The sequence below is a fragment of the Cimex lectularius genome, unplaced genomic scaffold (genome assembly GCF_000648675.2).
Source record: "Cimex lectularius strain Harlan isolate CLEC.00 unplaced genomic scaffold, Clec_2.1 scaffold248, whole genome shotgun sequence".
In the NCBI taxonomy this organism is placed as follows: domain Eukaryota; kingdom Metazoa; phylum Arthropoda; class Insecta; order Hemiptera; family Cimicidae; genus Cimex; species Cimex lectularius.
Genome location: NW_019392778.1, coordinates 358,081 through 369,747, shown reverse-complemented (window position 1 = coordinate 369,747; position 11,667 = coordinate 358,081). Strand labels below are relative to the sequence as shown.

Here is an 11,667-nt window from a genome sequence, read left to right as displayed (position 1 = left end):
GAGGATAGTCAGATTAGATGAGATTTTCAGGTTGTTGTTTCTTTTGGCTGTATTTTTTCTAAACTGCGATGATTGTCTCTTCTACTTATGACTGTGTATGTGATTTCCGTATGTATTTTAACCAGAAAACGCCTTATATAGGAATTTTTTGTCACATTTTGAAAAAAAGTAAATAAGCAGTGGAATGACTAAATTGTAGGAATTTTGTTTATTTTGGCTGTATCTTGAAAGGGCCGGAGTTGTTTACTTCCTTAAGGCCGTCCCGTCCAAAAAGTCGCAATTGGTCGGGACCATGGGTCCATGTTTGGGTCCAATTCGGTATTTTTGGACTCTGACCAAGCCCCGGCTGACGAGAGGGGCGGCTATTTAAAATCGACCCCCGTCGCTGCGACGTCCAGTTGAACGTCTGACAAAGGACACAAGAGACGAGCAGGATGTCTTTGGGGGACATGATATCCAAGTTCAACGCTCAGGCGAACGCCCACCAACAGTCCCAGAGCCTCAACCCTTTCTCGGGCGGGTTCAGCAGGTCACCCTCACCTCGCCCATCCAAAGAGGAGTACGGAAAGTGAGTAACAAGGATAATTATATAGAACTACAAAATGATATCAGGCTAAAACAAAAATTACGTCACTTTTAATTCAATATCAAGCTTTTTCTGGTTAAATTATATACGGAAAACATATGCGCAGTCAAACAAGAAGAATAAGGCATAACAAGTAGGAAAAAGTACAACCAAAGTACCTAAAAGTCAAGGACAACATAAAAATGCCATCAAATCTGATCTTTCTGTATGATTATTAAAAAAATATCTTAAAAACCGCAAATATCAGGCTTTTTCTGGTTAAATTATGCACAAAAAACATATACACAGTCAAAACTAGAAGAAAAAAGCATCGCAGCTAAGGAAAAATGCAACCAAAGTTAAGGAAAACCTAAAAATGCCATCAAATCTGATCTCTCTCTCTATGATTATCAAAAAATATCTTAAAAACCGCAAATATTAGGCTTTTTCTGATTAAATTATTCACAAAAAACATATACACAGTCAAAACTAGAAGAAAAAAAGCATCGCAGCTAAGGAAAAATGCAACCAAAACAAAAGAGAAACCTAAAAATGAAATCAAATCTAATTTTTCCACATGATTTTCGAAAGGTACTCAATAAAGGACAAATATCAGGGGTTTTAATGTTAAATTTGTCTTAACGAATATATGCAAAGTTAAAACAACAAGAATAAAGCATAACAACTTGGAAAAAATACGACCCTAAACAAGAGAAAATCAAATGTGATATTTCTATATGATCTTCCAAAAATCCAAAATAAAAACCGCAAATATCATGCTTTTTCTGGTTAAACTATACACACAAAAAATATACACAGTCAAAACAAGAAGATAAAAAGCATTACAGCTAAGAAAAAATGCAACCAAAGTTAAGGAAAACCTAAAAATGCCATCAAATATGATCTTTCTAAATGATTATGAAAAAATGTCGTATAGCACCACAAATATCACAGTTTTGCGGGTATAATTATTCACAGAAAGCATAAACACACACAGAAAAAGAAGAATGACGCATTAGACCTGAGAAAAATACAGTAAAAAAAAACCTAAAAACAGCCATCAAATCTGTTTTTTCCATAAGATTTTCAAATGGATTCCCAATAAAACCGCAAATATCAGGCTTTTTCTGGTTAAATTATATACAAAAAACATATACACAGTCAAAACAACAAGAATGAAGCATCACGGCTAAGAAAAATACATCCAAAGTCAAGGAAAACCTAAAAATGCCATCAAATCTGATCGCTCTATATGATTATCAAAAAATGTTGTATAAATCCGCAAATATCAGGCTTTTCTGGATACAATTATATACAAAAAACATAAAAAAGTCAAAACCAGAAGAATATAGCACAACAGCTAAGAAAAAATACAATCAATGTTGAGGAAAACCTAAAAATGCAATCAGATCTGATCTCTCTACATGATTACCAAAAAATGTTATATGAATCCGCAAATATCAGCCTTTTTTGGATACAATTATATACAAAAAACATATACACAGTCAAAACAAGAAGAATAAATCATCACACCTAAGATAAAATACAGCCGAAGTCAAGGAAAACCTAAAAATGCATCAAATCTTCATGATTTTCCAAAAATTCAAAGTAAAAACCGCAAATATCAGGCTTTTTCTGGTTAAATTATGTATTGATAACGTATGCACTGTTGAAACAACAATCACCGCGTATCAAAGCTCGGAAAAATACAGCCAAAACGAAGAAATAGCAGAAAATGCCATTCATGTCTGAGCATTCTATTTATTTTCCAATAAATGGACAATATAACGTCAAAAACCTGAGCCTTTTTAACTTAAAGCATATTCAAAGGCACAACCACACATAGACCAGAAGAATGGACCATTACAGCTAAGGAAAAATATATCGTATATCAGTAGAAACACAGCCAAAACCTAGAAAAACATGAAAATGCCAACAAATCTGATCTTTCTAAATGATTTTTAAATAATATACAATAAAACTTCAAATATGAGCATTTTGCGGGCTAATTGATGCATAACAAGCACATATACAGTCAAAACAAGAAAGACTAAAGAATCACAACGTAGAACAATACAATCAAAATCTTGAAAAAAAAGATAATACAATCGAATAGGATCATTCCCCTTTTTTTAAACTTTTTTTAAAATAAAAGCCGTAGGATTGCTCTGTTTTTACTTCACACTCATAAACACAGACAAATAAAAGGGAATGAAAGCATCACAATGAGGGGGAAATACAATCGTTCAAAGGAAAGTCTAAAATTTTCATCAAATCTGATCTTTCCAAAAGATTTTTAAAAAAAGCAATTAAGTTGATTTTCAAATAATAGTAGAATAAAGGGGCAAATATCAGGCTTTTTCGTGTAAAATTTGGCTTAACGAATATAGACACAGTTAAAACAAGAAGAATAAAGCTTCACAATCAAGAAAAAATCGGCCAAACCCAAAAATAATCTAAAAATCTCATAAAATATGATCTTCCAGATGATTTTCAAAAAATACTCAATAAAAGAGCAAATATCATGATTTTTCGTGTTAAATTTGGCTTAACGAATATAGACAGTCAAAACAAGAAGAATAAAGCTTCACAACCAAGAAGAAAGTCAGCCAAACCCAAAAATAATCTAAAAATGTCATAAAATACTATCTTTCCAGATGATTTTCAAAAATGGGCAAATATCAGATTTTTTCGTGTTAAATTAGGCTTAACGAATATAGACACAGTTAAAACAAGAAGAAGAAAGCTTCACAATTAAGAAAAAAATCGGCCAAACCCAAAAATAATCTAAAAATCTCATAAAATATGATCTTCCAGATGATTTTCAAAAAACACTCAATAAAAGAGCAAATATCATGCTTTTTCGTGTTAAATTTGGCTTAACTAATGTTTACCCAGTCAAAACAAGAAGAATATAGCTTCACAACCAAGAAGAAAATCAGCCAAACCCAAAAATAATCTAAAAATGTCATAAAATACTATCTTTCCTGATGATTTTTAAAAAATGGGCAAATATCAGATTTTTTCGTGTTAAATTCGGCTTAACAAATATATTCACAGTCAAAACAAGGCGAATAAAGCTTCACAAGTGAGAAGAAAATCAGCCAAACCCAAAAATAATCTAAAAATCTCTTAAAATACGAGCTTTCCAGATGGTTTTCAAAACACTACTCAATAAAAGAGCAAATATCAGGCTTGTTCGTGTTAAATTTGGCTTAACTGATGTTTACCTAGTCAAAACAAGAAGAATAAAGCTTCACAACTAAGAAAAAATAAAGCCGAAATAAAGGAAAACCTAAAAATACCATCAAACCTGATCTTTCCATATGAGTTTTCAATAATCCCAAATAAAAACTACAAATATCGGGCTTTTTTTGGGTACAATTACATACAGAAAATATATACATGGTCAAAACAAGATAAATAAAACATCACACCTAAGACAAAGTCAAGGAAAACCTAAAAATGCCATCAAATCTGATCTCTCTATACGATTATCAAAAAAATCCCCAATAAAAAACCCAAATATCATCGACTTTTTCCGGTACAATTAATCACAGAAAACATAAACACACATGGAAAAAGAAAAGTTAAGCATTAGACCTAAGATAAGTACAGTGCAAACAAATAAAATCTAAATAAAACCATCAAATCTGTTTTTTCTACATGATTTTCAAAATTACCAATAAAATCGCAAATTTCAGGCTTTTTTTGGTAGGTTTATACACTCAAAACCTATACACAGTCAAAACAAGAAGAATAAAGCATCACAGCTAAGAAAAACACAACCAAAGTCAGCCAAACCCAAAAATAATCTAAAAATTTCGTAAAATATGATTTTTCCAGATGATTTTCAAAAAATACCCAATAAATGGACAAATATCAGGCTTTTTCTTGTAAAATTCTGCTTAACAAATATATTCACAATCAAAACAAGGAGAATAAAGCTTCACAAGTGAGAAAAAAAACCGGCCAAACACAAAAATAATATAAAAATCTCGTAAAATATGATCTTTCCAGATGATTTTCAAAAAATACCCAATAAATGGACAAATATCAGGCTTTTTCTTGTTAAATTCGGCTTAACAAATATATTCACAAACAAAACAAGGAGAATAAAGCTTCACAAGTGAGCAAAAAACCGGCCAAACACAAAAATAATCTAAAAATCTCGTAAAATATGATCTTTCCAGATGATTTTCAAAAAATACCCAATAAATGGGCAAATATCAGGCTTTTTCTTGTTAAATTATATTAGAAATCACACTTAAAACAAGCAGAATGACAAATGCCAACTATGAAAAAATCCAACTCAAAACTCGAACCTAATCTTATCATTCATCCTGTTTTTTCCCAGGTTTTTTGTAGAAAAATTGTAATATCAATAGAACAGTCTATGTTTATCTATTCAAGTAAATAAGCGCAATGACGTAAATTGGTTTCCTGTTTTTATTCAAGTGGGAAAGAAGTTTTAAAAATAGGCCAAAGAAATGCATCAGAAATGGCGAAAGAAGGCAAAATTTAAAACTTTAATTTCAAATCCAATCTTTAGGGCGACACTCGGCCACGTTCTCCTTGTGTCCAGGGACTGTTGACAAGCGAGACATAGCGGGCCGAGATACCAATATTTCACCCTGAACGGAACCCTCGACCTTGCATCTAAAACCGAAAACTAAAAATATTCTCGTCTGACTCATTCGAGACTCTTTCCACCGGTTTCAGGCCCGTCGCCGGCTCGAAGACCGAAGAAAGGGGCATCAGGGCGAAGAGCCACGTCTGCCGAGAGATACTGGAACTTTGCGAGTGCATTTACGACGTCGGCACTTACAACAACCAGGTGCGGAAGAAGGATGAGGGCGAGGACTACGTCGACGACGGGACAATCATCGTCTCCTTCGGCGAACTGTTTGAGGTGAGTGAGTCAGTACAATAGTGACGAGAATTGGCAATGGTTCATATGTTTACTTTATTTAGATATAGCTTAAAAGTATGACACCAAAAGTTATATTCAACTTTCAATCAATTATTCTTTTTATGTAAGATCTTGATTGAAATGAAAAAGTTAGTGTTACGAGCGGGATTGGAACCCACGACGGTAAAATAAGTATCACTTCAATAACAGCTTCCCTTGGCCACTTCATAAGTCGCTGAGAATCGAATCCTGATTACATGACATTTGAAAAATGGCAAAAAGAGGGAAAATTCAAAAGGTTGTAGGTTGAGAAGTTGGTGTCCGAGTGGATCGAAGTCACGATAGCTCAAGAGGTTAGAGCAGCAGCGTACTGAATGGTCGTGGGTTCGAATCTCGCGCGTGACACAACTTTTTCATTTCAACCAAGACCTTGCATAAAAAGAATAATTAATTGAAACAAGTAATTATTTGGTCAATAGACCACTAAACAAAATGGGTTGCATTCGACATCGCACCAAAGAGGTACATTGGCCGAAATAGTCAACATAAAACACATGTCGCTTTGTTTCATACATCCATATCAAAAATAATCAACTTGGAAAACTTTCTGGCTTTCTCAGAATATGTTATATTCAATATGTGATTTAGGTTGTTTTGTTAAACATACCATGAATTACAAGAAGGTTAAGTCGTGACAGGTTATATAACAAGTGTGATATACACTGCTTTGTTAAACATACGAAGAAATACAACAAGGTTAAGTCGTGACAGGTTATGTTACTTGTGTGATATACGCTGCTTTGTTAAACATATGATGAAATACAAGAAGGTTAAGTCTTGATAGGTTATGTTACTCGTGTGATGTACGCTACTTTGGGAAAAACATTTATCAAAAAATTTGATATAATTCCGGAAATAACAGGCTTTTTTGGATACAATTATATACAAAAACCATATACACAGTCAAAACAAGAAGAATAAGGCATCACAAGTAGGAAAAAGTACAACCAAAGTCAAGGAAAACCTAAAAATGGCATCAATTCTGATCTCTCTCTCTATGATCATCAAAAAAGTCTTATAAAACCGCAAAAATCAAGCTTTTTCTGGTTAAATGTATACATAAAACATATACGCAGCCGAAACAAGAAGAATAAAGCTTCATAACTAGTCAAAAATATAACCAAAACAAAAGAGAAACATAAAAATGAAATCAAATATAATTTTTCCACATGATTTTCGAAAGGTACTCAATAAAAGGACAAATATCAGGGGTTTTCATGTTAAATTTGTCTTAATGAATATATGCAAAGTTAAAACAACAAGAATAAAGCATAACAACTTGGAAAAAATACGACCCTAATCAAGAGAAAATCAAATGTGATATTTCTATATGATCTTCCAAAAGTCCAAAATAAAAACCGCAAATATCAGGCTTGAAATGCAAGAAGGTTAAGTCGTGGCAGGTTATATTACACATATAACGTTGGTTGCTTTGTTTTATATACATATATATAGTTGATGTGATAGTTCCTTTGTTGAACATATGACGAGTTAATAGAAGTTTAATTAAGTTATATATTGNACAAAGCAACCAACGTCACACGTGTAATATAACCTGTCGCGAATTAACCTTTTTTTATATCATCATATGTAAAACATACTTTATCTATTTCATCATGTACGAAGCAAAGCAACCTACGTCACACGTGTAATAGTCAAGACTTAACCTTATTTTATTTCGTCAAATTATGTGTACCAAAGCAGTCCAAGACTCATGCTCAATCTAACCTCTTACGATATAGCCATTCATCAATTTCATCACATACAAAACAAAGAAAATCTGCGTTACATGTGTAATCGTCAAGACTTAGCCTTATTTTATTTCGTCATATTTTGTGTACCAAAGCAGCCCAAGTCACATGCTCAAACTAACGTAACAGGTTATGATGATCAAGATGTTACGTCCGTTACAAACGCTATATTTACATACACATGGAGGTTAAATTGGTACAGATTGGCTTAGGGGTGTTGCGTAACTGTATCGTTTCCGCCCTAATTCCATCGTTTTACATTTTGGTCCTTTTTATCTTTTGGTTTATACCGTTTGATCAATTGACCTCGGCGTGACGAAACGGTTAGACAGTGAATGACTCGTCCCGCGACGAGCGAACGTGGCCCACCGCCAGGCGCTCTTTGTTCTCCGCGTTATAATTGCATTAATGAGCCGGTCACCGGCAGCCTCGGCCAAGAAGACATCGGGCAAAACGGTTAAAACAGGAGGAGAAAAAAACCCCGAGCGTAGGCAGGGAATTCGCGTAATGTGTTCGAAGAAGTGGAGAAATTAAAAATAAAAAACGAATTTAGAAAATTTGGAACCGTTGGGTTTGGCGTGTTTCGATCGGCCTCCCTCGAGGATCGTCCGGTCTTTAAGGCGTTCCTCACAGCCGGGCTGTGAAATAATCCGAAAACGGGTGCCAAGAATTCAGTCAAAACGGATTAAATAGGGCGAGAATTAGACGGATTAAGAGTGAGAAAAAGGACGAGAGTGAGAGAGGAAACAGGGGACCAGACGCATCAACCGGGAGATGGCATTCCTCCGGATTTAGAGTCCTTTTTTCTTAATAAACATATATAAAGAGACCAGACCCAATGAGGTGTTCCAAGTTTTCCAAATGACAAGCCAAAGACGAAATAAATCTTGTGATTTATGTTCATCCCCTTGATAAATAGAATACAAGTGTAACCACGGCGTACAGGTAAGGATATGGTTAGGGATGGTTAGATGAGGTCATATACTCCATGTTGTAACATTTTGGAAAGGTTGCCTAGTCTAGGTGATTTGACCAGTCAAAAGTAATTCCATGGCAGTCTCTTGCTATGTCCAGATTAGTCAGCCTGTTGACATGAGAAAAATGTCGAAGATGCGGAAGGCCGTTTCCTCGGGTCGGAATTAGAACCCCCAAGCCTTGGATTCGTCCGTGCATTCCTGACCCGGAGCGACCTTCGGTTTCAGAATAATATCCGAAGTGGGTTCGGGGCCAAAAAGGCTAAAATTACACCATGGCTTTTCTCGCCGTTCGTCCACCAAATTGATCGCCGCATTTCTTTATTTTATTTTATTTTTTTTTTTTATTTGGTACCAGGAAATTGGTCGGCTCTCGTCATCTATCCCGCTGCCAACTCGCTATTAATTGGGTCTAAAAACCCCCTTCAATTTCAACATTTTGTCAGAAAAAACATGAATTTTTAACCTTTCAAAATTTTGGCCTTTTTTCTGCTTGGAATAGGATGAGTACAAATTAAGCAGTGTGGCAGGGTTCACCCTAAAAAGTTAAACTTTACTTTTCCCAACAATACTAAGAGTGTTATCTGACAACTCCTCTAGGTTACTAACAACAAAAACTTCAAATTTCTCAAGTTTACAAAAAACTTTCCCTATTTGCTTAAGGCTACCAACAAGCTAAGCTTTGGATTTCTAACGTTTACTAAGAGGTTAGCTAGGTAAGCTAAAAATTTTCATTGATACTAACAAGTTAAACCTCGTATTTTCCAAGAGTACTAACAGTTAAACTAAAATTCCCCATAACACTAACATGCTAAGCTTTACTAAAACTGTAAGCAGTTTTTTTAATAGTACTAATAGGATGTATTAAAATTTTCCAAATTTAATAACAAATTAAGCTGGGGTTTTCCACGTTTACAAAGAGTGTAAGCTAAAATTTCTCTATGATACTAACAAGTTAAACCTAGTGTTTTTCCAACCTTACTAAGAGTTAAACTAAGATTCTCCCAAGTTACTAACATGTTAAGCTTACAATGCCCCAAGTTTGCTAAACGACTTCTCTATTTGCCCAAGTTTACTAACAAGTTAAGCTCCGAATTTCTAATTTTACTAAAAACTTTAAGCGAAGTTTGTTTTTTAATAGTTCTTTTAGGATGAACTAAAATTTTCCAAGTAATAAAAAATTAAGGTGGGGGTTTCAACGTTTACAAAGCTAAAATTTCTCAATGTTACTAACAAGTTAAATCTAGTATTTTTCCAAGCGTACTAAGAAGATTCCCCAAAGTTAGGCTTTCAAGTGCCCCAAGTTTACTAAACGAATTCTCTATTTACCCACCTTTACTAACAAGTTAAGCTCTGATCTTACAAGTTTACTAAAAACTTTAAACAAATATTTTTAATGGTACTAACTTTCCACGTTCACTTCCAAAAAAAGTACTAACAAGTTAAGTAAAAGTTTTGCAAAGTTTTCTAAAAATATCCTCTAATTGCCCAAGTTACTAACACTCTGTCCAAAGTTGGTAACAAGTTAATCTGCAAATTTCCCAAGCCTACTAAAAAAACTTTTTTCTCTCGCCCAAGGTTAGTAACAAGTTAATCTTCAAATTTTCCAAGCTTACTAAAAAAAACTCTCTCTTCGCCCAAAGTTAGTAACAAGTTAATCTTCAAATTTCCAAGTTTACTATTAAAAAAACTTTCACTCTCTGCCCAAAGTTATTAACAAGTTAATCTTCAAATTTGCCAAGTTTACTAAAGAAAACTTTCTCTCTTCGCCCAAAGTTAGTAACAAGTTAATCTTTAAGTTTTCCAAGTTTACTTAAAAAAACTTTCTCTCTTCGCCCAAAGTTAATCTTCAAATTTTCTAAGCTTACTAAAAAAAACTAATAGAAATGATAAATGATGGAGTGAGTGTGGTGTTCAATACTTTTTGACCACTTTGGCAATTCATGTCGAGAGACGTGGTTGTGGAAGTCCTTCAACCTGATGATGAGCTAAAAGGCTCGAAATCCGGATCGTTGCAAAACAACTTACTGCGAGTAGGAACTATCCTTTTAAAAAGTATTAAAAAAACTTTCACTCTCTGCCAAAAGTTAGAAACAAGTTAATCTTCAAATTTCCCAAGTTTACTAAAAAAACTTTCTCTCTTCGCCCAAAGTTAATCTTCAAATTTGCCAAGCTTACTAAAAAAAACTCTCTTTGCCCAAAGCTAGTAACAAGTTAATCTTCAAGTTTTCCAAGTTTACTAAAAAAAACTTTCTCTCTTCGCCCAAAGTTAATCTTCAAATTTTCCAAGCTTACTAAAAAAAACTCTCTCTTTGCCTAAAGTTAGTAACAAGTTAATCTTCAAATTTCCCGTTTACTAAAAAACTTTCCCTCTTCGCCCAAAGTTAGTAACAAGTTAATCTTCAAGTTTTCCAAGTTTATTTTTAAAAAACTTTCTCTCTTCGCCCAAAGTTAATCTTCAAATTTCAAGATTTTTTTTAGATGAGATAAGCTGAAATTTTCCAAGTTTATTGAAAAAGAACTTTCTCTGTTTGCCCGGTGTTCGATCATGTTAAAATATGAAACGTTACATACATTTTCGTACGGTTGCGGCTGTTGATTGTTGTTGTTGTTTTCTAATTCGTTGTTTTCTTTGTCAGATTTACACCAGGATCAATGACAAAGTGGTCGGCCTCCTCATTGCGGCAAAAAAGAAGGGTTTCGTCTATTTCGAGAAGGAGATCCTCTTCCAGGTGGGTGTCCGAGCCCCTTCTCGGCCCGGGAGGCAATTTTCTATCAGTTTTATATTCTTTTTCTTTATTTCCTTTTTCCCCTCGGTGCAGAGGAGAGACGACGACGTCCTCATAGCCCTCATCAAGCCGATCGAAGAGATCAGGGCCATCCTGAAAGAGGCGATGAACCCGTCACCGTCCCCGGTCCCTCAGCACGACGAAGACACCAAGGAACAGACGCTGAGTTAGCAGATCAATCGTCTATTTTTGACAGAAGAAGAAAATATGTAAAATAAAACCGAATAAAAAGCACACAAAATTAAAATTGTAAAGAAAAAGACCGTTATACTGTATCAGTATTATTATGATTAGCTTGTAAAAAAAATTTATTTATTCATTATTTAATTGTTTATGGATAGATTTTTAAAAAAGTTTATTTTCTAATTATTAAAAAATTAACAAAAAGTAATAATCTTTCAAATGATTCGACTGTGCTAATTTTGAAATTAATAACAAATTTTTTGAAAAATTGTTTTGTTAATAAAATGCTTTTAAAATACTTCTTTTATTTTTTTCTTACTTTTCCTGTTCTTTTCAATACGTCGGTCATGAAGAAGAAATTTAATTGAATATGATGAAAGTGATGTTAGGCTGATCATGAAGTATGCAGAGGAAGATGGGTCGGGTCGTTCGT

At 34.0% G+C, this 11,667-nt stretch overlaps 1 protein-coding gene across 1 annotated transcript; it reads left to right on the top strand.

Moving 5' to 3' along the window:
- Positions 1–384: 384 nt before the first annotated feature.
- On the top strand, positions 385–11,242 carry LOC106670888 (actin-binding Rho-activating protein-like). Its single transcript, XM_014401554.2, has 4 exons — positions 385–568; positions 5,288–5,477; positions 10,902–10,994; positions 11,085–11,242. Exons 1-4 carry the CDS (start codon positions 435–437, stop codon positions 11,220–11,222), a joined length of 555 nt encoding a protein of 184 aa, XP_014257040.1. The 5' UTR covers positions 385–434; the 3' UTR covers positions 11,223–11,242.
- Positions 11,243–11,667: the final 425 nt, after the last annotated feature.